At 54.2% G+C, this 26182-nt stretch overlaps 1 protein-coding gene across 3 annotated transcripts in view; it reads right to left on the bottom strand.

The window, feature by feature from the left end:
- PLXDC1 (plexin domain containing 1) overlaps window positions 1-24905 on the bottom strand; it is a 55442-nt gene extending 30537 nt beyond the window's left edge. For 2 of the 3 annotated variants that reach the window (XR_011523012.1, XM_070560509.1), the window contains exons 1-2: window positions 24638-24847; window positions 16800-16978 (exon numbers count right to left, since the gene is read on the bottom strand). Coding sequence is in view for 2 of the 3 variants with exons in the window: in XM_070560509.1 (XP_070416610.1) it covers window positions 16800-16978; window positions 24638-24713 (255 nt within the window). In the remaining variant the exon portion in view is untranslated. Of the gene's footprint in view, window positions 1-16799; window positions 16979-24637 lie in introns of all 3 variants that reach the window. The other variant, XM_070560508.1, reaches the window with a different exon arrangement.
- Between the last annotated feature and the right edge of the window lie 1277 nt (window positions 24906-26182).

The raw sequence follows: 26182 nt of genomic DNA, 5'->3' as shown, positions 1-26182 counted from the left end.
TCTGTAAAGCCTCTCCTGCTTCAGGAGCATTTAGGGCCAGGATTGAAAGGAGGCCGGGAAATGGCTGGCAGAAAGGGCGGAAGAGCCAGGGGAGGAGGCGATGTCACAGCATCTCAGCCCACCCGGGCGCGCCAGCCGCGGGAGGAAGGGAGGCAGAACGGGCAGGTTGGCTTGGCCGCTGCGCGGAGACGGGGTTGCTGACCCTCGAGGAGCCCCGGGCGTCGTGGGTCATGAACCAGGCTGTCCAGCGGCAGTAGCAGCAGACACAGCAGAGCAGACCATGTTCTCCCTGCCAACCTGCCAGCTGCCCAGCCAGCCCTTGCCCTGGACCCAGCATGAGCAGGGACGAGGGATGCCCGCTCTCCCCACCCGCCAGGAGGCAGAGTCTGCTCTTCTGACAAGTGACGCACTCTGGGGACCCGGGGTCGGCGCAGGGCTGGGGGAAGATGAGCAGAAAGAAACATGGCGGGGGTGTGGGGCTGGTGGAGATTTCCCACTGCCACTGCCTGTCCTCCCCTCCAGCCTCCAGACTCCTGCCCCTCCACCCAGCCCCAGTATGGCTAGCCGTCAACAAATCTAAAACATGTGCGAGGTCGCATCACTCCGCTCACGAGCCATCTGGGGCTCCCACTGCCCTCGAGATGAAACCCAAACCTCAGCCTGATATGCAAGGTCTCACCATGAGTCAGTTCCGCCTTCTCTTTAGCTTCTCTTCTCTGGTTCCCCTGTGTACCCTTGTGCACCCACTCACCAGACCAGGCCACTGGTGGTCACTCATGCCTCTGCACATGCTGGTCCACCTGCCAGAAATGACCTTCCTGGCCTTCTCCCCCTGGCAGATTCCTACTCCTTCAATGCTCAGTTTATCCCCCTACTTGCCCAGTGAAGATCCCCACCCCTTGCAAACAGCCCCCGCCATCCATGGAAGTCCTCAAGGATTGCTGGGAGCCACCAGAAGCTAGAAGGAGGCAAGGAAGGATTCTTCCCTAGAGCCTTTAGAGGAGCACGGCCATGGTGACACCTTGCTTTGGGACTTCTAGCCTCTAGAACTGTGAGAGAAGAAATTTCTGTTGTTTCAAGGCACCTAGTTCATGGTAATCTGTTATGGCAGCCCCAGGGAGCCAGTACACACGCCCACAGGTGTGTGTTGCTGTGGCTCAAGTGAGGCAACTCTGAGTTGTTCCCCATTCCTTGTCACCACCCTGCACAGAGCATTCTGTGGCTCCCCAGCTCACGTAGAATAAAGGTCACACTCCTTACTATGACCTACAAGGCCCTGTGGGGCAGATTCTGGACATGTCTATCCAACATCCATTTCCCCCTCTTCTTTATTAACAGAACATTGATTTTGTAGCAAGTAGCAAGGTAGCCAGCTGAAAAACCTCATTCCTTGGATGTCTTAAGGGGTACCACACAGGCTGGCCAATGAGATAAACTGAAGGTTCTACTGGTGCCTTTTGAAAGAGGTCAGATTTGACTGCTGGTCCTTCTTACCTTTCCTCTTCTCCTTATTCCTGTCTGGAATGTAGATATGATGGCTGGAGCTCCAACAGCCATCTTGTGAGGATAAGGACAAGAGTCACACCCTAAAGATGGTGGAGTGGAGAGTTGGACAGAATCTGGGTCCCTGATGACACCCTGGAGGGATGTTCATTAAGTCCCTGGATTCAGCCCTCTGTTACACACAGGCACAAATCCTTCCTGATGCATGGTAGTCTGGCTCTGTGCTCCAGCCCTACTGAGTTTCTTTCAGTTCCTGAAATCACCAGTGCTTGTCTGCCTCAGGACGTTGGTACCTCCTATGCCTGAAAACCTCTTTCTCACTCCATCCAGAAGCCGAGTTCTCCTCGTCCTTCAGGCCTCAGCTCAGCAGTCACTTCCTCAGGAATGCCTCCCTGATGCCCCCATTCACTCTCATTACACCTCGGGCTTCTTCTCAACGGGTTGCTCACTTGTGATGATTCCCTTGGCTTTCAGACTTGTCATCTCCACACCTGCCTTTCCTGTAAGACCGTAAGTTCCTCATAGGTGAGGTCAGCCTTTACCTATGGTGTTTAAGCGCAGAGTGTGTGCTCAGCTGGAGGACGTGTTGATGAGTGAATGACCACAAAGCACAGTATGTGGAAGGCCTGCGCATCCTCTGCCTGTTTTATTGCTACCACATGCACCCTGGTGACCAGGACGGGATGGTGTTACCAAACACAGCAGGACGGTCGCAGACAGTGAGCAGGTGCACTCAGGTACGGTGGGAGCCAACTGAATACTGCCACCCAGGAGCCTGAGCAGCCTGTGTTTAAAAGAGCTGCTTGCAGGTTTGGAGGAGAGTCTGGTTCCCATCACCTGCTTCCCAGGACTCGCCTGGTGAGAGTTTCACAAACCTCCAAGCGTCAGAAATGAGAGCCGTGGACGGAAGCCACGCTCTGCAGTCGTGCAGCCCAAGCGGACGCTCACCTGTCTCCTGCTGCCTCGCCCAAGAGGCAGAGGGTGGGGGACCTGGGGACGCGTCTCACCAGCCCATTGCTCTGAGTCTTCTGCTCCCCATGAAGGACAAACGGTCCACAGCCCCAGCTCATGCTGCTCTACTGACAAGCCAGGCCATGTGCCATTGGGGGGGTCCTGGGACAGAATAGTTTCCAAGGAGCCCTCCAACGGCACCTCTTAACTGACATGAAGTTGTCATCTCTGCTGACTCAAGGAGAGTCAGAAATTAAAGGAGCTGCTGCCTCCAACTCGCAGCCGAAGTTCTCTCCAACAAGTCAGCAGAACCCTGGGAGAGCGAGGGCATCCACACCTGCAGTCCCTGCTCGGGCCAGGGGGTCAGGCCGACGCCCTGCTTCAGGCATCAAAAGTGCCAAGTGCAGCTGGCCTGCCCGGGGAAGGACTGCCCCAGGGGCAGTGCCATGCGGAATCTGCCACAAGTCCAAACAGGCCCCAGGGGAGCAGCTGTCCTGGTGACTTTGATTACCTCCAGGACAGTGAAGCCGGGGCTGTATCTCTTCAGAGCTCCAGGCTTGGAGGCTCCGTGGTGATCAGTGAGGCCAAACTGCAGCCAGAGAGGAGGGGACGACTTCCCAGAACGAAGTCGGTGGTGAGGGCGGGATTGAGAGACGGGGAGGAAGGAGATGGGAAGCCAGCATTTGCAGAGCTGTGACAGATGTGCTGGGCATTTCAAATGTGTCACTGCATGACAACCCTGGGACGTGAGGACTCAAATTAGTCCCATTTTATAAGTGGGGAAACTGAAGCCCACATAACCATTTGAAACCAGGTCACTCTCATTCAAAGACAATGACTTTTCCTCTGTCCACTGTTTCTCAGGTTTTAAGTAACTGCCCCCCTGGAAGGCAACTTGGACCACTTATCAGTCACTGGTTAAAATCTCTCACATCTCGGGGGCCGGCCCCGTGGCCGGGTGATTAAGTTTGCACGCTCTGCTTCGGCGGCCCAGGGTTTCGCTGGTTCGGATCCTGGGTGCAGACATAGCACTGCTCATCAAGCCATGCTGAGGCGGCATCCCACATGCCCCAACTAGAAGAACCCACAGCTAAAAATATACAACTACATACCGGGGGCTTTGGGGAGAAAAAGGAAAAATAAAATCTTTAAAATCTCTCCCATCAGAAGAAGCAGTGTGGATCCTTTATGGAGCACAGAGCTCAGAGGTTGTGTCACGTGCATCTCCTCACCCCTAGCACCTACCTAGCACAGGGCTTGGCACCTGGCGTATGGTGAGTGTTAGGGATCCACTTGCTAAATGAGTTCAAGCACCAGGATCCCACAGCCGATGGTGCCGGAGGCTGTGCTGAGAATGTGCAGTGTGGCTTTGACAAGGACAGCATCCTCTCCCATCGCTGATGGCAGTGACACAAAAACCACTCGTGAAGGGACTAGCTGCCTCCTCTGGGAATCTCAGGCCATGGAAAGCAATCTCATAGCTGGGACATCCCGCACACAGGAAGGCGTCTCCTGATTCCTCAGGCTCTTCCCTGAGGAAGTGAAACTAGCAAGGAAGATGCTTTCAGGGCAAGGAAGAGAAACCCTGGCTCCTCCCGGCTTAAACACAGAGGAAATGTATTAGACCAAGGGACTGAGAGTCCAATAGGGCAGCAAGTGTGGAACATGGGTGACTGATGTCATCAGGGCATTGTCCTAAGTGTGACTGCTGGTCCATAGAAGGAAGGAAGATCTTACATGCATCTGGCTTCAAGAAATATATGCTGGACAGTGACAAAGAGACAAGAATTGAGGTGGGCCCGGAGAGACAGAGAAAGCAGCCCTGGTTCCCAACAGCTTTCAGGGTCCCTGAGGTCAGGCTGCCCTTCATCTCCAGCCCTTCAATCCCATGATGGGTCCTTGCACCCTCACTATAAACCTTCCTCCCAAGACAGCTCAAACGGCTCCTCGGAACCCAAAAGGCATAAACTAAAACAGTCTTGCTCATGGGGTGATCAGAGAGGCTCAGACAGTGAGAATCTGAATGGGAAGAGGGAAGTGAGAAACCAAATTTCTAGAACTTTTCCCTGGCAGCACACTGGCTGCTGTGTTTTTTCTTCTACAGAGTCAATCACTGCTGACTTCTTGACTGACCACCTGGGAAAACAGTCACGGGGCTTGGAATTCACCGATCTTGGGGGTGCTTCCCATCTGCAACGGCAGGTCCCTGATCACGCTGCCACCGACACCGGCAGTTTTGCTGGTGGAAGTCCACCCACGGCAGACTGATCAATGTCTACCAGTAACATTCTCCCCTTCTTCCTTCAGTAGCAGAACCTCCTGGTTTCAGTTTGGCGCATGACCACCCAGCTAGACTACATTTCCCAGCCCTCCTTACAGCTGAGTGTGACTACATGACTACATCTGGCCAATGGAAGATGAGCAGAATGATTGCCCTCGATAGGAATGGGGGGCCCTCACCTTGCTCAGTTCCCGTTGGTTAGGATGCAGATGTGATGGTGGGAGCTGAAACAGCCATTTTGGACCACAACACGGAAGGCACATGTTGTAGAGGGAATCTGGGTCCCCAACACCATGGAGATACTACATCAACCCCTGCTTACTTGTGCTCACACTATTCCATGCGAGAGAAGAATAAACTTCGCTTGCGTCTAAGGGCCACGCGAGTTGGGCATTTGTTACAACGGCTGAATCTGTATCCTAATTAATATAAGGTCCCAAGTCGCCTCCTCAGGCCAGTCAATCCGAGGGCTTCTTCACTGTAAGCTACGTCTCTTAAAAAGGATTTAGAGGCTGTGCTGGCAGTGAAGTCGCCCGAGGAATTCACCCAATTCACAGCCAGTCACCACATTTGACTTGCTGTCTGTGGGACAGTCCCTTTACCCCAGAGGGCAGCCCTCCAGACACTGTGGACGGGAGGCTAGAAGCTATGATGGAGTGACCTGACATTGCACAGGGTCAGGGAGTGTAGCACGAGCCAGACCACTTGGCAAGCCCCCAGGGGGAACTACGTTTCCTTGAAACGTACACAAGAAGCCCTAGTCAATAACCGACAGTCGTTTTGGGAGGCAGCATGATTTGGATTTCAAATATTTTTGGCCATGAAATCCTTTCTTCCAATTAATCTTCCAAGGAAGCTCGATACATAAATCACGTCAAAGTAAAGCCACTCTAGGGGAAGGGAAGAGAAGGGCCTGGAACCCGGCCTGTAGCTACGGACTTCTCCAGCCTCCATCCCCCAGCAGCCCGTGAAGCACCTCTGGGAACGCTTAGCCTTCCCTGGAGTGCAATTTGAAAACCACGGCTGCAGGATCAAGCGCAGGGGCTGTGGACTCAGACAGACCCAAGCTCGAAAAACTGGCTCCATTCCATAATAGTTGGAGCCAAATATTACCCTTCCCTCTGGCCATCAGTGACCTTTCTCACAGAGTTCTTGAAAGGATTAGACAAAATGTATCAATGTAAAGCTCTCAGCCCAGCGCGCCTGGTCCACAGTAGGCGTTTGGTAATTGGAACCGTTATGATGATTCTGTTGGACCTTTCCAGGAGAGGTCTCCATCGTGGAGGCTGCCTCCTCAAGACCAGCCCCAGCTCCATGGGAAATGTCTGCTGTTACAATGTCTCTTCTGCCTCATTATTCATGCCCAGAGCCTGCCAGGCACTTCATTTCTGACAGCGGGGCAGCATTTACCTTGGCTGAGCTCAAGACGTTTCTGGACAGGAACTCTGGCTAAGCTGTCACCATCGGCCCGTCACCTGCCAGCCAACTGGCAGGTGGAAATGCCGAGGCAAGCAACCAAGGGCACCCTGCAGGGCCTGCTGGAGGGGCCTAGCCAGCCAGCCAGGCTTGTCAGGACAGCGCTCCAGGCAGCTGGGTCCAACCCAGGAGGTGCTGCCCAGATTCCTGGGGGAGGGGGCACCCCATTCCCTGCCCCCACCATCCCATGAGGCCTTACAACACCAACAGGAACATTTTCTAGATCTCTGCTACTCAAAGCGTACCCGAGGGACCAGCAGCATCAGCATCACCTGGGAGCTCGCTAGAAATGCAGAATCCTGGGGCCCATCCCCAAACCTGCTGGATCCAAACCTGCATTTGAACAAGCTTCCCAGGAGATTCTTTTGCACAATAAAGTTTGAAAATCAAGAAGCACCCTCTGTCTGGACCAACGTGTCACTCGTTTTTGTCTCCAAGGACTCCAAAAGCAGAAAGACTTGGATTCTTGTCTTGGCTCTGCCACTCACTAGCTGTGCAACCTTGCACAAGCATTTCACCTCTCTGTTCCAGCATACCTTGCCTCCTGGGGTTGTTGGGTGGATTAAACGTAAGGCCATAGAATGAGGCCAGCACTCAGGGAGGGCTCCTTTAACGTTACTTGTTGTTATTATTTTCCCTTACCTCCTGTCTCCACACACTAACCTCCATCCGCCCTCAGCCTCGGGCAGAAATAAACCCACAGAGAACACTCCTCAGCGCAGAAGTGCAGAAAGCCGGTCCCCTGGTCTAACCTGGGAAAGTTGGGACCCAGGTTAGACAAAGGGGCACTTGCATTGGCACTGAGTGCCAGGGGTCAAGAGGGGTCAGGGTGAATGAGCCTCACCAAAGAAGGCCCTGGAAGCGGGGGTTTGGACCAGGCTTGGAAAGAGGGTGTGGACTGGCTTTCCAGACGAAGCATTTGTTAATGCCCCCAACACTTCATGGCACTGGAGGGATCATCTTATCCTGACACTGACTCATCACGTGGGCTTTTGGAGGAGTATCTGCCAACCAGAGGTTTTGATAGCAGAAATATATGTCACATAACCACAGAGAATGAGGACAACGAGGAAAAAGGAAAACAAAAACGGGCCTCCCCCACCCCTCCTCTGGCCCCAGGCTGGCAGATTTCCTTCTCGTCTCTTTCGTATGTGTATAATTTCACATGGCTGGAATCCTGCTGATCATCCAGTTGTGTGGACTGTTTCTGTCATGTTTCATGACACCTAGAGCAGTTTTTGATGCTGAACAGGGTCTTTTAACCATCATTTATAATGGCTTCACGGCCATCTACTCAGAAGAAAATCCACAATTTTCTTAGCCATTGCCCTATTGTTGGGCATCTAGGTAGCTCCAATTTTTAGGCTCTCATAAACACTACTGTGATGAATTTCCTGATGGACTTTCCATATCCTGGATTATTTCCCATCTTCAAAGCCTTGGGCCTGAAGCAGTGCTTCTCAAATTGTAACGTGCACACGAACAACCTGGGAATCAGACTCTGGCTCTGCCGGTCTCAGGGGCCCAAGCTTCTGCATTTCTAACAAGCCCCCAGGCGCTGCCAGTGCGGTCGCCCCCCTACCATACTCTGAGCAGTAGTGAGGGAATGAAGAGTAGCCGCTGAAGCCTCCAGGCCAGGAAATCCCCTTCTGTTGCTAGGATCCTTCCTAGGTACTTCCTAGGTACTTCCAGGTAAGATCTCGGGGGAAAAGCACGACTCTGTCTTCCGAGACCTTTCTGGTTAACTTTTTCAACCAATTAGCTCCACCGATTTTCCTAACAACTCTATGAGGCATTCTCAGTCCCACCTTACTGATGAGGAAACTGAGATTTAGAGGGATGGCATGGCAAGGATACACACTACCTACCGTACCTGGGACCAGAGTAGGGTGGCCAACTGCCCCAGTTTTTCTGAGACTGAGGGATTTCCCAGGATGCTGGTCGTTCAGTGCTAAAATCAGAACCATCCTCAGAAAACCCAGACGGTTAGTCACCCTAGACCAGAGCCTAATTCAGAGTCACCTAACATTTATCATTCCTGACCCTGTGCAGGCCCTTTATGTCAATTACTGCAGAACACTTTTGCAATTACACATAGACAATAGCATTCCCATTTGACAATGAAGAAATGGGCCCAGAGGGGTTAAGAAAGTTGCCCAACACAAAAAGACAAGCAACCCAATTAAAAAGCCGGACAAAAGAAAAAAAGTGGCAAAGGACTTAGACGTTCCTCCAAAGAGGAGGAGGCCAACAAGCACATGAAAAGATGCTCAACATCATTAGTCATTAGGGAAACACAGAGAAAAACCACAATGAGACACCACCTCACGCCCACTAGGATGACTATAAGTTGACTAGGATGACTAAAAAAAAGGGAAAATAACCAGTGTTGGCCAGGATGTGGAGAAACTGGAACCCTCATACATTACTGGTGGGAATATAAAATGGTTCAGTCACTACGGAAAACAGTATGAGGTTCCTCAAAAAGTTAAACATAGAATTACCATATGATGCAGCAATTCCACCCCTAGGAATACACCCCTTAAACCTTTAAAGAGTTAAAAACGGGAACTCAAACACATATGTGTACACATATTCACAGCAGCACTATTCACAATAGCCAAAAGGAAGAAACAGTACAATGTCTATCAACAAAATGAATGGATAAACAAACTATGGCATATCCATACAATGGAATATTATTCAGCCTTAAATGGATGAGTCTTGAAAACATTATGCTAGGTGAAAGAAACCAGACACAAAACGTCCTATTTGTATAATTTCATTTATATACAAAATATCCAGAAGAGGTAAATCCATAGAAACAGACGACAGATTGATGGTTGCCAGGGCCTGAAGGAAGAGAGCAGTGGGGAGCAACTGCTTAAAGGGTACAGAGTTTTGGGGCTGGCCCCGTGGCCGAGTGGTTAAGTTCGCGCGCTCCACTGCAGGCGGCCCAGTGTTTCATTGCTTTGAATCCTGGGCACGGACATGGCACTGCTCATCAAACCACGCTGAGGCGGCATCCCACATGCCACAACTAGAAGGACCCACAACGAAGAATATACAACTACGTACCGGGGGGCTTTGGGGCGAAAAAAGAAAAAAATAGAATCTTTAAAAAAATATATTAAAAGTACAAATAAATATTTTTAAAGAAAAGGGTACAGGGTTTCCTTTTGGGGAGATGAACATGCTTTGGAACTAGACAGAGGTGATGGCCGTACCACAGTGTGAATGTATTAAATGCACGGCACTTTAAAATGGTTAATTTTAGGTTATGCGAATCTCACCTCAGCAAGCAGGAAAGAAACCACCCACCCACCCAACTTGCCCAAGGAAAAGGAAAAGGCTCACCAGGAGGGACCTGCATAGGAGACGGACCACCTGGAGCAGAGCAGCCAGCAGAGGTCCCGGGAGCCTTGCTGAGCCCAGCAGGGGGAGGGGAGACAACAGGGACTGAGAACCCATCACGTGCCTCGTCACACCTTGCTCTTGAATTTCAACGCCGTGGGATTAGTATTTACCACCCATTTGGGAAATCTGAAGCTAGCAGGGGCTTGTGCCATCAGGTTCATTAACTGAGGGGTTAAGCGTCCAGCCCAAGGTCATGCAGCTGGTATGTGCCAGGGCCAAGAGGGGGGCCAGGACTGCCAGACTCTTTCCAGAGTGCTGGAGACGGGACGTCGGGACTCTACTTCCCTCCTCCCTAGACACCCATTCTTCTCACGGAATCTCTGCTCTCTCTTCAATATTCAGCTCCTGACTTTACCCTCGTCCCACCCATCTCACGCTTGACACCCAGAAGTCTTCCCCCATGGGCCTCCTCACTGCATCCCTTCCCCTGAGGGCTCCGGCATGATGGGTTCTTCAACGGGCACTGCTTGCTCCTCATGCGTCCGTGCTACGTGTCTCTCTGTCCCATCTCCCCTAGGCGCTTAGATCTGGGGAGGGGGCCTTCTGGAGGTCTCCTTCTGGGTGTTGCCTCCTTTGAGAGGTGGTAGAAACCAGGCAGGTATTTCACTCACTTGTCCCTCTCGTGCCCCACTGTCTCGGAGGACGTGATGCCTGCCTCGCTGCAGGGCCCTCAGCCTCCCTGGGCCTGCCATGGTGGAGGACAAGCTGGGAAGTTTCGCTTGGGCCAGAGAGGAGAGGAATTCAGGGGAGCTGGGCCGAGGGAGGACTAGGGTGGGAGGAGGGAGTCTTTTCTCTTTCGGAGTGAACCTATTCCATTTCAGGGGGAACCTCCAAATCTGTATGCTCTTAAACTTGGTTCCTCCCAAACTCTGTCTCAGATGTGAACCACAGAACCGAGAAAAACTTGGACTAGGATTTGGAAATCCCCAGGCTAGAAGAGCAGCTTTGTCTGAGGCCTCCTCCTTCCAGCCTCTTGGGGAATAAACCGTGGCATATCCCTGGGTCTCTGACTTAGCACTGTGGCTCTCCCAACCCCTCCCTCTGCCTCAAAATTCCCAGCTTCCCCAGGGCCTCAGGATTGGTCTGGGGGAAAATCTCTGGAAAGCCTGAGTCCAGACAAGAGTTCTTTTTCCACTGGGATGTGGTTGTACAGTGGGTATGAGAATGAAACCGAAGGAGATGGCTCTGACCAGAGCCCCTGGAGCTGCCAGCTCACCCTGGGAATGCAGGCTGGAAGCCTCAAAGGCTCCAAGGCAAGAGGGTCTGAGCTGGAAGGAGCATTGTGGCACGGTGGCCAGGCGGCGGGTGCTGGGTAGAAGGGGCTGAACAGAGGAGCTGGGCAGAGGGACTAGACAGGGGCGCTGAGCTGGGGGGCTGGGCAGGGGGGCTGGACAAGGGGTCTGAGCTGGCGGCCTGGGCAGAGGGGCTGAGCTGGGGTTCTGGGCAGGGGGCCTGAGCTGGGGGTCTGGGCAGAGGGGCTGAGCAGGAGGGCTGGGCAGGGAATCCAGGCAGGAGGGGTGGTCAAGGGATCTGGGCAGGGGTCTGGGTAGGGAAGGCTGGGCAGGGGGGCTGGGCTGATGGACTGGGAAGAAAGAACTGAGTCAGAGGGGGCGAGAAGGGAAGATGGTTAGAGAGGGCGGGTCCAGAGAAGGCCTGGGATGGGGGCTGGGCAGAGGGGCCGAAGTGAGGGAGCTGCGCCAGAGCGTCTGAGCCAGAAGGGAAGCCACAGCCAGGAGGGTGTACTGGGGAGCCGGGAAGGAAGATAAGGTGGCACTGGGTGGGTGTGGGGGAAGCCAAAGGGAATGGCAGCCCACCTGCCAGGCCCTCGGTCCTTTGATATGGCACCAGGGCAGAAGAACCCAGATCCTGGTTCCTGTTGGCACCAACCAGGCTGTGATGTGGATAAACAGTGGAAATGTTTTCCTGTTGAGACCCAAGAAAACTCTGCAACGGACCAATTCACACTGGCTGAGGCGTCCCCTTCCCCAGCCGCCTCGTGCCCCGCCCTTTGCTGCCAAGCTGTTGTCTAGATCAGGTTTCCTCCAACCAGAGACCCCAGCTCTGAGAGACACTGACCAAAAATTAAAATTAAAATTAAACTAAATTTTTAAAAAAGAGATGCGGGAGGGGCCGGCATGGTGGCATAGTGGTTAAGTTTGCACTTTCCGCTTCTCGGCGGCCTGGGGTTTGCCGGTTCAGATCCCCGGTGGGGACATGGCACCGCTTGGCAAAAGCCATGCTGTGGTAGGCATCCCACATATAAAGCAGAGGAAGATGGGCATGGATGTTAGCTCAGGGCCAGTCTTCCTCAGCAAAAAGAGGAGGATTGGCAGTAGTTACCTTTAGGGCTAATCTTCCTCAAAAAAAAAAAAAGAGATGCAGGAGAAGCAGGCATCTCTGGGCCCCTTGGCAGGGCTCCCAAGGGGCTGAGGCTGCCCACTGTTCAGGTCAGTGTGGGCACACAGCCCGGGGTGAGGTGGGGTGGTGTTGAGGCTGGCTGTGCTGAAGGGGGTGACCATCAGCGTTCCCGACTGAACACTGCTCAGTGCAAGGCTGAAGGGTTTCCAGGCAGAGCCGGGATGGAGCACAGGCCCATCTGAGGATTCGGGCACGAGCCCACGCGGGTGGCGGGAGTGCACACACATGCTCGGGCGCGTGTAAGCACTGAGTCCTCTTCTGTGTGTGGGGGCCTGAGAGTCAGCAGAGCTGAGGTCCTAGAGGCCACTGTGTGCAATGACCACCCCAGCTGCAACCTCTTCTTTTCCACAACCCTGTCTTTGGAGGCCTCTGGGGATGGGGAAATCCCTGCTTCCTTTGTTCCTTCACAGAAGGAGCTCCTTCCATCTGCTGGGCACTGGCAACGGGGATAAAACAGTCCCCGGTCTCCCGGTGCTTCGGTTCCAGGGAGGACAGGCCATATAAACAAATAAATAGATAATTCAGTGCAGGAAGGGATAATTGCTATGGAGAAAAATAGTCTCCTCCCTCTGCCCCAGTCTCAGCCCTGCAGCTATTAGAAAACAGCCACATCTAGAACCTTCTCTATACCAGGCTAAATACCCCATACTCCCTCAACCATTCTGGACTCCTCTGGTCCCTAGATAGCCATTACCAAGGGACACAAGCCCCTCAGCTGTGCTCAGGCCAAGAAATACCCCACAGGAACCCCAGAGTCCCAGCCCTGGTCCCTAGGTTTCATGGGTTTCCGTGGGTTTCCATTAACACAGCTGGCTTCCCACCTCCGTCCTTGGCAGCCACTTCACACTCCTGACTCATCCTCAGCCCACAGGCAGTGAGGAGCCCCAAGTCTTTTCCTCATGAACTGCCGATAAGCCACATCCTTCCCACCCAGCTTTGAACTTCAGTACCAGTATTTGTATTTATTCTGGGAGTTTCATCGAGTGTGAGGCCGACCCTCGTTCAGCCTGCCCAGGAGGTTTTCCGGTTCCTGATCTGACATCTGACCTCTCTTCCAGCTAAGACAGAAGTCTGATGTGGACATCTGATCCTTCCTATCTTCTGGGCAGAGCTGGAGGCAGCCCACAGGATCTCAGAGGGGCCTCCTGCCAGGGTGGCCTTGCTCCTTCACATGGACTCTTGATGTGTGGCTGCTGAGGGGGCCATGAAACCCCGGAGATGGTGAAAGTCTTGTGGTCAAGTGCAGCCACGTGGTGCATAGAAAGTCTCATGTTCTGGTGGTCAGTCTAGCAACTGATTTTAAAATTGGTTTGACATGTTACAGATCAGAAGTTTCTACAGCTAGATAACCGTCAGAATCACATGGGGGTTCAATAAACAAATTCCCAGGCTCCATCTGCAGTGTCTTCAGGGTGGAGCCCGAGAATTTGTCTTGTTTTTTAAGCTCTGGGGTTACTGAATCCATACTAGCTCTTAATGATCCCCACTGCCCTTTCTGAACGCCCACACACAATTGCTTCCAGAACGCTGCATCTCTGTAGCTCTCTTCCGCAAGGTCCTCTCTGCACAGGCCGGGACATGCTCCTCTGACCATGGCGTCTGGCCAGAGCAAGTATCAGTTCTTTAACTGATGGCCCAACAAAGCTGGGGGCGGGGGGGCCTCTAGTGTCCCCTCACTCAGGTACCTCTCCTGCCCTGGCCTTCCACTCCACCCTCCCACCACAGCTCCTGGCTTCTGCAGGATGGAGAAGACAGGGCAGAACGGGAAGCGGGTGGGGCTGCGTCCTCTGAAGTTCCTCCTCAGGGTGGGGTTAGGGTGAAGTGAGAGACACCCTGGCCTCAGGTGCAACATTTAAGGCAGCACCAACAAACTCAGTCATCAAGATAGAGAATATTTTAATGCAAGATTTTAAAATGAAGATGAATGCAGAAAAATCCATGACGAAGGAAATATCAAAATTTTAAACAGAGACAGGACCAGTAACAGTGCCAAGCCATGTCAGAGCCTGAGGTCAAAGGAAAAATCAGTCATGGAAATGATGCAGAAAAATTACCCTGCTCCCTTCCTTCCAGGCTGCGGGCTGGCACTGGTCCCTCTCGCACCCACACTGCTACAGCTCCTGCGCAACGGTCCCTCCGGGGGCTCCCGCTGGCTGACCACCCTCCCGGCCAGCTCAGGGGTTGAGGTCTGCACTGCTCCGTGCCGCTGCTATTCCTAAAGTGCTTCACCATCCCTTGTCGTCTTCCTTCACCCTGCCAACTCCGACGCAAACTGTCCCTGCATTAGACCCTCCCCCACCAAGAAAAGAAAGACAGAAATGACGCAGAGAGCAGGAAAAAAAAAATATTTAAAAATTTAAAATATCTTTAGAGAGAGAATATAATATACCCATGACCACAAAAAAAAAGAGTTTTTTTAAAAAAAGAAATAATCAGAATATAATAAAGAGCTCTTGGAAATTAAAATTATGATAGTAGAAAAAAGCAAGTACCATTAAGAACATGAGGTTGAGAAAATCTCCCAGAAAGTGGAACACCAACAACAGTAACAAGCAAACTGACAAATAAACAACAAACGATGCAAAAGGAGTAGACAGCAGAAGAGAGAGGAAAGTTCAAGGGTCAATTCTCGAGATGGACATCTAACCAAGGGGAATGTAGAAAGAAGGGAATGCGGTAGGAAGAAGATTATCGAAGAAATAAAACAAGAAGACTTTCCAGAGTGGTGAATCTAAGACTCTGGAATGAAACAGTCCATCAAATGTCCAGCGCGGTGAGAGAAACAGCCAGAGCAGAGCCCATCCCCGCACTTTGAGAAAGCTGGGGTTACAGAGAACAGCCTGGAAGTTTCCAGAGGTGGGGGAAAGCAGTTATACACAAAGATGGGGCATAAGAGTGACACCAAGACTCCCAACAGTGACATCAGAAGCCAGAAGACAAGAGTGAGATGCCTGCGAACTGCTGAAGGAAAATTATTTTTAGTCTAGAATTCTATATTCAGCCAAACCATCAATCCAGTGTGAGGATAGAATGAAGGCATTTTCAGACATGCAAGCTCTCAGAAGAGCTTGTCCTCCTGTGTAACCTTCCTCAGGAAGCCAAACAAACAAGGAGTGGGGCAGGAAAGAGAAGACCCACGGTCAGGAGAACACGTCGGTCCAGCACAGGAGAGAGGCACGGGGGCTCCAAGGATGAAGAAGGAGGGGGGGGTCCAGGATGGCTGTGGGGCAGGTGGGCGAGCAGCCAGTCCATGTCGGAGTGGGACAACAGGAGAGGGGTTTCCGGGGAAAAAAAAGAGCTGACAGATTTGACCACAACAAAAATTGTATTTGAGGCTAACGGATGTGTATGAATATATGCCATTGTAAGTACAGAAAACTACACAGTAGTGGGGGTGGAGGGGAGGATTCAGGAAAAACAGGAATTATACAAGAAAGTCAACAATGTTATTACCCTGCTCGGGTTCCTGGTGAACAATATTTACATGATCATAATGATACAAAGCAAAGCACATGGATTTAAAAATATTGAGAGCATAAAATGACACTTGGGGGACTACATAAATGGCAAATCTTCATCTACACCACAGGCAGTCAACAGATAAGGTCTAAACAGATTAACCAAGAGGCAGCAGTGTAAGCAAATTACTTAGAAATACGGAGGCAACGGCCTGCCTGGAGGAAAGACTGAAGTGGCGCCTTCTGAGCGAGGGGTGGGCAGGTCTCCAGGGTGGGTGGGTGGGCTGGACTGCTGTGTTTCATTTTCTGCTTTTAGCACTATTTGACCTTTTTGACTATCTGCACGCACTTCTTTGATTTTAAAAGAGTCGCTATTAAAACATAAAATAAAGAAACATATGCCGAGAAGCACATCCTTTTGTTGCTTCCTGTTTCACAGTTTTTCTGCATCCTGAGAACCCACCCTCTTCACTCACAGCCATAGGTGCTTACACACACAGGCATGGCCACACTCACACAGTCACACACACTCACTCATCACAGACACTCAAGCAGCCCATGTGACAGACACACAGGTGAATGTGCATAATACACAAAAACCCTCACACATGTGCAAACACACTCTCGCTGACACAGACACGTAATTATAGATTCACCCACAGACACAGAGGCCCCCGTGGGCCCCCCAGAAAGCCAGCTAGAGAGCAGGGCCAGACACTGCAAGGGCGGCGCTGCCTCCCTCCCTGGCCCCCCTCCCCACCCCTCCCAGAAGTGCCCCAGGCAGCGGAGTTTCTCCCCGGAGCTTCACCCTAATTGCCTTCTCCTCTTAGAGTGCTCTGCCCTCAGGCTGAGCAGCCCGAGCCTCTGCAACCATTAACCTTTTGGGGCCATACGGTCTGTGCAGAAATGAGGTGGGGGAGGGGCCCGAGCTGGCAGCTGGAGGGGACTAATAATGCCACCTTCGTTCAGGTTTAGTGGAGGCCCTAGGAGGGAAGAGCCCAGAGTCAAGAAGCCTGTAGACATGCTGTGCATCCTTGAGCAAGTCTCTCCACCTCTCTGGGTCCACAAGGAGGTAGGCAGCCTATGAAGCTCTGAGATGCTAACATTTTATGACCCAGGCTGAGCCCTGCTTCCGTCCCCTTCCCTGGGATCCCTCTCTCCACGCTGACCTCCAGGGCCAACCCCAAAGGATATGTGATTTATGTGTCTGACACATGTACATGGGATACTGGGGGAGCTCCCCCCACCCCACGAGCCTCCAATTCCCTCCCCTGCCACATTCCTCCCGCACTCACCACGACCTTGGTCCCGTTATCCGGCAGTGTGTCAATGGCCAGGGTGCCTCCACCCAGGTCCTGGCTCAGCTGGGTCCTGTCCGGCTCCGACACCTGCCCAGGGCTCTCTCGGGCTCTCCGATTCCAGCCCTGCGTGGTCCCCTTGGTGGCCCATCCAGAGCCTCGATCTGCATCCTTACCTGGGAGAAGGGGACAGAAAGCTGAGTCCTGGCAGTCCAGAGAGCAGGTCCAGGAAGGGGACCAGCCCACTTACTCTGCAGAGGCCCTGACCCCATGCCAACACTGACTTTGGGGACACTGACTACCAGGACAGGTGACACCCAACATGCACTGAGAGCCATGTGCTGAGCTCCACACTAAGCAGTCTGCACATGTAGCACTTTTAGCCCTCACCCGGCCCTCCACAGCAGACACGATGCTCTCCATTGTGCAGACAGGAATCAGCAGCAGAGGTTAAAGAAGGTCACACAGTGAAGGTCACAAAGCGGTGAAGACAAGTTTCAAACCTCCAAAGGGGTGATTATTCTCAACCTCAGCAGCACACTGGGATCATCCAGGGAGCTTTAAAAATTCCCGATGTCTGGATCCCACCCCCCCCCCCGACCCCTGCCAGAGATTCTGATATGATTGTTCTGTGGTCTGGTCTGGGCATTAGGATTCTTAAATGATCCCCAGGGGAGCTTTTGAGATGCCCTGGACCTAATTCCATAGACAAGGGTGAGAAGCATTGCTCTGGAACATTCCAAGCCAGTTCCTTATCTCTCTGCCAGAAACAGCACATAATCTCAACTTCCAGCGGACTCCAGGCACTAGAGGTCAGAGAGGAGAGTTCTTTCAGTTCAGGGCTTCTGAACCTTGGTACTGTTGACATTTTGGACTGGATAACTCTTTGCTGTGGGTGGCTGTCCTTGGCATTGTAACATGTCTAGCAACATCCCTGGCCTCTGCTCACCAGATGCCAGTAGCAGCTCCCCCCAGGTTGCGACAATCCAAGATGTCTCCATAGTGGGGACCACTGTTTAGTTCTAGCACAACCAGCAAACACTCAGGCAAGTCACTTTTCCCATGAAACAAAGAGCTTAGACACCATCAAGGGTGGTGAATAGGTTTTATCTCAAAAGCCATCTCTAGTCGATTAGTGACACTCTTGATTAGCACTCTAATGAAGACAAATTCTGAGCCTTCTTCTGTGTTTAGCAGGAAAGACTGTCATGATCAACTGGCAATGACTGCCATGGGCACAGGATTGGAAAGCGGCCGCACACAGGCCATTTAGCAGCCATTCCTAGACTTGATGTTCTCTCTAGTTTCCTCTAGGTCATTAAGTTTACCCTAAATGACATATAAATTATGCTTTTCCACTTTAGAAAGATTCATGCCCCCAAAGATGTGTCTTATATTGTCACTCCAATTGTCACACCTACTATGTGTCTATGGGACACAGACCACCAGAGAGTTGGGTCTGATACTCCTTGCCATCTGCATCCATTTCAGGCCCTGCCCTATGTCAGATGCCCTCTCGGCCTCAGCCTGCCCCCACCCACTCCCCGGAGCTCCTGGATGTAGCCCCTTCTCCTGGCCTCGTAACTACCTGCCCATCTCCCTGGTAGACTCGAGGTCCCCCAGGACTCTCCCTGCCTTCTGCAAATGTACATCCTCAGTGTCTAGCAAACTGTAGGTGCTCAATCACTGCATAATTGAGGACACCATATTGGAGGTAACTCTTGGGAGCCAGCAAGGACAGAAGTTGAGACAAGGCTTGGCCAAGACCAGGCCTGGGGCTGGGGCCAGGACTCTTTGCTGTGGGGCCCTGGTTTGTCATTAGACATTTTATCCAATTAAGTCATTCTTGGCTCCTGGTGCCTGCTGGACCCTTGCCGGCCCCCTCTCACTTCTCTGCCCCTAATCTCAACCAGATGCTCTGGAGAAGGTGGGGAGAAGGGCAATCCCCAGACCCCTGCCCCAAGATGCCCACTGGCTAAGATGGACCTGAGCCCAGTGCTAGGAAGGCAGCCTGCCCCTGGCTCAGACCCCAAGCCAGGGCCTGCTTGTCCCTCTCGGGTGGGGCCCACAGCTGCCTCTGGAGACAGAACTGTTTGTGCCGGGCTGATCTGCCTGGCTCCCCAGGTCCTCCTGTGAGCAGCCCTCGGGCCTGGGCTGGAGCCAGAACAGGAAAGGAACATGTGCAGAGCAAGCAGAGGAGCTGAGCTGGCCTGGAAAGGGATGCTGGAGATCTGCAGGCATCATAATCCTGCAACTGAGACAGGAGGGTACCTGGGTGGTGGGGGCCTGAGGCCTGGGGAGAGGGCAGGGAAAGAGGGTCCAGTCAGAGGTGGGGTCAGGGAGGGGACCCCTGTACCCACAAGCTATGCAACCCTGGACCTGTCAGTTTACCTCTCTGAGCCTCAGTTTCCTCATCACTAAAATCATGCCTATGGCACAGGCTGCCATGACCACCGAGCGAGAAACATAAAGAAGAAGCTTTATAACCAGAGGCCTCAGGGCCGGGGTCAGAGGCAAGTCCATGAAGGAGAGCAAGGCGAGGGATGGAGAGGAGGTCGCCGAGGAGCCTGCCCTACCCCTGCCTAGCCCTGAATCTTGCCCTCCCCACCGACAGCACATCTGTCTCCCTGCCACCCTTCCCCCAACCAGTTGGCTAGGACAGGACATCACCCCCTCAGCTCATGGAAGGAGCCAACACAGCTGGTTGCTGACGTGTGTGTGCAGGGGCCCACGTGCCTGTGCATGCACACACAAACACACAGACTTGTCTGAATGCCCTGGTTCTCCTCTCTACATGCTCACGCATGTGTTACACACCTACCCAACACTCAGCCACTCTTGTTGGAGAGCTCCATTTCCCCAGCACCCATTCCACGCCTCTGCGTGCGAGTGTACCAGCCGGTGAGTGACGGCAAGCAGCTTCCAGAGCACACGCTGTTCATCTATCCATCCATCCATTCACCCATGCCCCCAAGTAGCAGCCAATCTAGTGGGATGTCACAATAGGAACAGTAATCATAAAAATGACAGCAAACTTTGAGAGAATGTGCCGGCACTATTCCAAGTGCTTTAAACACATTAACACATTTAATCCCCACAATAACTCCATGACGGAGGAGCTAGTTTTAGATCTATTGTACAAACTGGGAAACTGAGGCACAAAGATGTTAAGGAACCTCCCAAGGTCCCACAAGTAGTCCGTGGCAGGATTTGCACTCAGGCAGCCTGGCTCTGGGGTCTGCTCAGACCACAGAAAGTGCAATAAGAGGTGACAGGCACCCTCAGGCTGTTTCCTAAGGAGCAGGGACGGCCCCAGGGCTGGAGTGGCTGTGAGCTGGGCTCACTGGGTGCCACTAGGCCTCTGGGAGCTGCCCTGGGAGACTGTGTCCCCTGGGATGCAGGGGGGCGGCCCAGCAGTAGTGCCCTTGCTCCCTTCACGTGCCACTGCCCTGCTCTGGGGCAGGAAGCAATGTGCCGACTTCAAGAGGCCAGACTGCGCCACCCCAGCACCTGGGCCAAGACACCCTCATCCCACCCATCACCCGAGCTTGCCACTCCAGTCCCAGAGCCACCTCTCAGTCCAGTAGCTACTTTAGCCTCCACCCTTCATGCCCTCCAGCTAGTCTCCCACACACCCACTAGAGCATCCGTCTAGAGGGCAAACTTGATTCCATCCCTCCCCTGCTTCCGGCTCGCCACAGCCCTCCAGCTCAGCTTGCCCACCAGGCATTCAAGGCCCTTCGTGACCAGATCCCTGCTCTCTCCTCCAGCCCCCTGTCTCCCTAAAGCCCTCTCCAGGACCCAGCCCTGCTCTCTCTGGTCATGGGGCTTCAAATAGCCAGGACCACTCTGCTCCATAAACAAACCCTTCTCCTGATGAGCTCTTGTTCATCCTTCAAGTCTAACGAGACGTCACGTCTTCCCAGTGCATCCCTGACATCTCTCCCTCTCGCCTCAAATGCTACATGTGCCACCCCAGCCCTGATCCCGACATAGCACCGCTGCCTGAACATCTGTAGGCTCCAGGTGCCTGACATAGAGCAAACACTCAGTAAGTGCATGTGGATGATGGAAGGGAGGGAGGGACTGAGGGAGGAAGGGAGAGGGAGGGAGGAAGAGAGGAAGGAAGGGAGGGAGGAAGAAGGAAGGAAGGAAGGAAGGAAGGACAGGAAAGAGGAAGCAAGGGAGGGAGAGAGGAAGGAAGGGAGGGAGGGAGGGAGAAAGGTATGTTTAAATGCCCTGAGTCCCTGCGATCCACAGGGCTGAGCAGACCCTTCCCTTGGGACACAGCCCCACCAGAAACCCTCACTGCAATATCACAGCAATAAAAGAGCACAGGGTCGGAGTCATACAAGCTTGAGAGTGAACCCTACTGACGGTGATGTTGGACAAATTGGATAATCTCTCTCAGCCTCAGTTTCCTCATCTGTAAAATGGGGTGATAAAACCTGCACTTGGTAGGTCGTTTTGGGTCTTAAACAAAATAGTGTACACAAAGCACCCAGCCAAGTCCTCCTGCCTTCCCTGGGTCTCACACAAGGACCGACTTTCCGAGGAGCTTGGGAAAAGCTCCAGACCCTGAGCTGAAATCCTGCCTCCTAGTTACAAAGCCCCCAACCGCAGCCTCTCCCCTCCTGCCAGTAGGCAGGTTCCCACCAAGGACCTTCGTCTGGGGAGAGGGAGGGAGGCACGAGGAACTGACAGGAAGGGACCGCCAAATAGTTCAGAGGAGAAGAGAGGAGAGAAGAGTTTGGCTCTCTGGGTTTCTCTCGACGGGGAGAGTCTGGGGTCTGTGACCACCTCTGATTCACTCACTTATTCAATACACATTTAATGAGACCCTACCGTACGACCCACTGTGCTGGGTGCTGGGGCGACAACAGTGAACAAGCAGACACAACCTCTGTGCCCACGAAGTTTCTAGCTGGGAAAGACACATAGAAAATGAACAATGCAGCAAAGGAGACAACGTGAGGTAGTGATAAGCGCTAGGAAGGAATAAGACGGGAGGAGGGGTTGGGAGTTCTTGCTGCTCTGGACAGAGCCATCAGGGTGGGCCTCCCTGAGGAGGTGGCCCTTGAGCTGATTGAGGCCTGGGTGAGAAGCCAGTTCCCTGAAGATCCGAGAGGACAGCAGCCTGAGCGTGTTGAGGAATGGACGTGGGGAGAGTGAGGGCAGGGGTGGGGGTGGAGGAGAGGCTGTCTGACGGCCGCTGTAAGAAGTTTGGATTTTAGTCTCCGTTTGTCTGGAAGTCTCTGGTGGGCAAGGAGGAGGCTGGAAGCAGAGTCGTGGCTGCAAGAGACCCTAGAGACAATCTGGTCCAAATCCCACTTTACAGAAGGCGGAAACCAAGGCTCAGAGACACGGGGAAGTTGCCAGGGTCACCAGGGGCTGGTGCTGGGCCTCGTCTCCTGACTCTCAGGCCAGGACGCCACCTCCAGCTGCCTCTTCCTTCTATGTCTGTTTTAGGGGCCTCTGGTTGCACCTGGGCCAGGCCCTCTGTGCCCCCCACTCCCCCTTTGCACCCCAAGGCCATCTTCTTGTCCGTTCATCTGCCTGTCCGTCAGCCTCTCCTGGTCTCCCCTGCCCCCTGACTACATCTTTAGGTCTCTCCTCATCTTTCTCCCAGTCCCGTTCTAATGATGGATGAAGTCTCAAAGCTCCACCAAACCAGCCCATCCATCAGGAGGGAGGGGAGAGCTCAGCTTCCTCCTGAGGGCACCCCCGCCCCCCGGCCAGCCTGGAGGACTCGGAGTCTTGGGGCTGGATGGCAGTTCCTCTTCAGGTCACACGGGCACTAGTCACAAGAGCCCCACCACGGGGCTGACCCTCCTCAGAGGCCCTCACCAGTGTCTCACCCCCACATCTGTCCTCCCCAGAAGGCTGCCCCTGCCTCCACACAGTCCTTCCCTCAAATCCAGCTGGCCTTGCGGAAAAACCACTGGGCTGAGAGTCAGCAGCCGCCCCCTCCGGCTTCCTAAAGCTTCCTTAGGTGGAACCAGCCTCTCCCGCTGCAGAGAAAGTCCCTTTCTCCTGGCTGAATCTCTGTGGAAGCCGAGAAGACACAGTGTCCTCTACTTAGAGATGTGACTTGAGTCTCTGCTGCCCCCTCCTCCTGGCTTTCCCAGGTGTCTCTGAAGAGGCAGCCCTCAGCCAGGCCTGGGTCTGCCCGCCACCCCCAGAGCATCCTCCTTACTTCCCAATGCCCCTTCCCCAACCCTCTCCACGGTACGCCCCACTCAGTCGGGGGTTCAGAGCCCTCCCTCATCAACCCAGTCACATCTCGAGTTCAGAAGATCTCACCAGGTTGGGGCTGCAGAGGGCCTCAAAAACTGACCAGTCCAATCCCTTTCTTTTTATAGGGTTTGTTTTCAAAATTATCAATTACCCATTCACATCATAACAAATCTGAAATGGAAAGGCAATCATAAAAAAGAAAAAAGATCTCTCATAATCCTGCCACCAAGAGTCAAAGATTTTGCCCACAGCCGCACTTAATAAGTGAGGAAATAGGCCCAGAGAAGGGAAGTAACTTGCTCAAGGTCACACAGCAACTGAGATGCTGGGACTAGAAGCCAAGTCTCTAGCCACTCTCTAGGTGGTCTCCCTGAAAACTGGTGGGTGGGCACCAGCAGCCTCTTGTGACAATAGCTACCACTGCTCTCTGCCCACACCGCCACCATTGGCACCTTTCCCCACCCTCCTCCACAGGGACCCAGGCCTGTCCCAGCCACATACAGGGACCATTAAAGTCCAGAACGCTGTCACTGCAGCTCTGCATGATGCCAGCGCACCCCTGAGACACATCGGCTCAACCACAGTGTCACCCTCGCCAACGCCCCCACCCGCTCCATCCCTTCCGAGGGTCATCTGTGCCAGTGAGGCATGGAGCTCTGTCTTCCCAATTCTCTCCGTCAAAAGGCTTGACTGCAGATTACCCACCTCCCCAACCCCAGAGAAAGGCTGAACGCATGGGGAGAAAGGAGGAAAATGTAACATTATTATGTGTCGAAAAATGGCTCTCCTTTTATTACACAAGGGACTGAAGGTAGATCTCAGAAAGGACTTCCAGGTGGGAGAGACGATTGTGGAGAAATGATGTAGGGGAAGAGGAGTGTGCAGGACAGGAGCCCCCCATCTAGAGTCAGACCAGCAAAAGGCCAAGGGCCACCAGGGCAGGGCAGAGCAGAGCAGGAGTGACAGGAAGACCCTCGTGGGAGTTGAGGCTGGGGCGTTGGGGAGCAGCAAGTTGCTTCTTCCTGGGCCCAGGACTGCTCTCCAGGTACCAAACAGAGAGAGGAAGGTGACCCGTCACTACTGCCCTTGCCGGGGGAGAGACACAGGGTGTCCACCATCCCCCTGGCTGCTCCCATCCAGCCCCCAAATCCGACTCAGACCCGACCTGGTCAGCTCGGGCGGGGCAGGGAGGAGAAAGAGGAGGCAAAGCTGGGACAGGAGGCTCCCAGGCTCCGCATCTTACCAGAATTCAGCCTCGCCCGGCGTGACCAGGGCTTTCTCTAACTCTCCCACTGTCCCCTCTGGGGTCAGAGCCCACTGCCTTATGGAGCCCCCGCTCCTGGGGCCCCTCCAGCGTCCTTCGAGGAGGGAAGGAGAGGTTGGGGCATCAGCGTCTGACGCCTGCACCCTCACTCACACACTCTCCGTGTTTGGGACAGTGGGGTCCCGTCCACCTGCCACAGCCCTCAGGGCTCCTCCCCTCCCGCGGACAACACCCCCTCCCCAATCTCGCCAGCCTGTCGGGCCAGCCCATACCCACGCCTGCCTGCCCCCTCCCCGCCGCCTGGCCCACCCGGGCCACCTCGGGCCAGTCCTACCTGCTCCGGGCTGGGGGCTGAGCGCCCGGGCAGCCTCCCTGAGCACCAGCACCAGGAGCCAGAGCTCGCCCCGCATGGTGGTGGAGGACCCGCCCCCGGCCGGCTGCTGCCCCGGCCCTGGCGAGGGAGGCGGCCCGGGCTCGGGCGGCGCGGTCCCCGGGGCGGGCTGGCCGAGGGGTGGGCGCGCGGAGGCGGCGGAGCGCGGGGCCGGCGCGGCTGCGGGAGCGCGAGCGGGCGGAGAGAGCGGGGCGGCGGCGGCCTCCCGGAGCGCGGCCGCGGCGGGGGCGGGGCGGGGAGGGGGCGCGGCGCCCGGAGCTCCCCAGGCTCCCCCAGCCCGCCCCGCCCGCCCCGCGCTCCCGGAGGGCGCCCGCAGCCGCTCCCAAGACTGGGGGCGGGGGCGGAGCAGGGGGACAGGGCGGGGGCCCCTGGGCTGGGAGAACCCCTGTAGAGCATCACTGCTCCCTCTCACCCCCAGCACCTTAGCTCCTGCCTCGCTTCCCCTCCTCCACTCCCCCGGGCAAAACCGCGGAGAGAAGACCCGGGGGCCAGACCCCAGGAAGCGACTGGCGCCCCTTCCTCCGGCGTTGGGCTCCTGCCATACCCCCGACTCAGCTCTACCAGCCTTCCAGACTTTCTGCGCTGTTCCTTAGAGTTCTGTGGGTTTCTGAAGCCCACTCCCACCCCAGAAATCTTCCCTTGCAGCTTCTCTGCCCAGCAGAGGCCCAAATTCCGCCCCCCGCCCCACCACGACTCCTCTCCGCTTTATCCCGCCGCCCCCCCAGCACAAACTTGCCCCCCAATCCAGGGGACATGTGGTGGAGGGGGCCTGCCTCACGCCTATTTTGAAATAGCCTGGATCTCTACCCAACCCCAGAAAGTAACCGAGGTCACTCTCCTCTTTGGGGACCCCAGGCCTGCTCAGGGCCCCACCCAATCAATCTTCAAAGCAAGGAGATGTCTCACCCCACCGGCCACACCTTGTAACAGGCTCTGGGGATTGATCCTTTTTTTTTTTCAGGACAGAATAAAAATACCCGCAATTTAGGAGATTTAATAGACAGCAGGGAATCAGGTCAGGACACAGAGGTGCCTCTTCCCTCCCCTGACCTACTTCGTACGATGGCAAGGAGCTGGCGCGCTGGAGGGTGGGAGAGTGAGGGGTGAGGGGCACCCTGGCTTCTATGGGGCTGGGGACTAGGACTGGAAATCGCGGAGAGGAAGAGCGTGGACGCTGAGCGCCACTGGGGAATTCCCCAGGAAGAGGGACATGCGTCGGGACAGGAGAAGGAACCCTGCGGGCTGGAAGGGATGAGTTCCCTGACACTGAGGCCAAAGAGAGGACCTGAGAAGAAGACTCTAAGCTCTCAGAATCCCAGTTCCTCCTTCCTCAGGACCCAGGGTCCCAGGAACGACCTCCTCCAACCTTAAGCCCTCTATTCCCTTACAATGTGACAAGTCAAGAACTGTCTGTAAGTTCTTCTTGTTGTCTAATTTAAATCCCGAATTCGTCGACTCGCCAGTAGGATCAAATAGGCAGCCGCTTCC

The sequence above is a fragment of the Equus przewalskii genome, chromosome 10, assembly GCF_037783145.1.
Source record: "Equus przewalskii isolate Varuska chromosome 10, EquPr2, whole genome shotgun sequence".
Taxonomy (NCBI): Eukaryota; Metazoa; Chordata; class Mammalia; order Perissodactyla; family Equidae; genus Equus; species Equus przewalskii.
The sequence above is the reverse complement of the archived record's forward strand: the minus strand, read 5'-3'. Positions and strand labels throughout refer to the sequence as shown.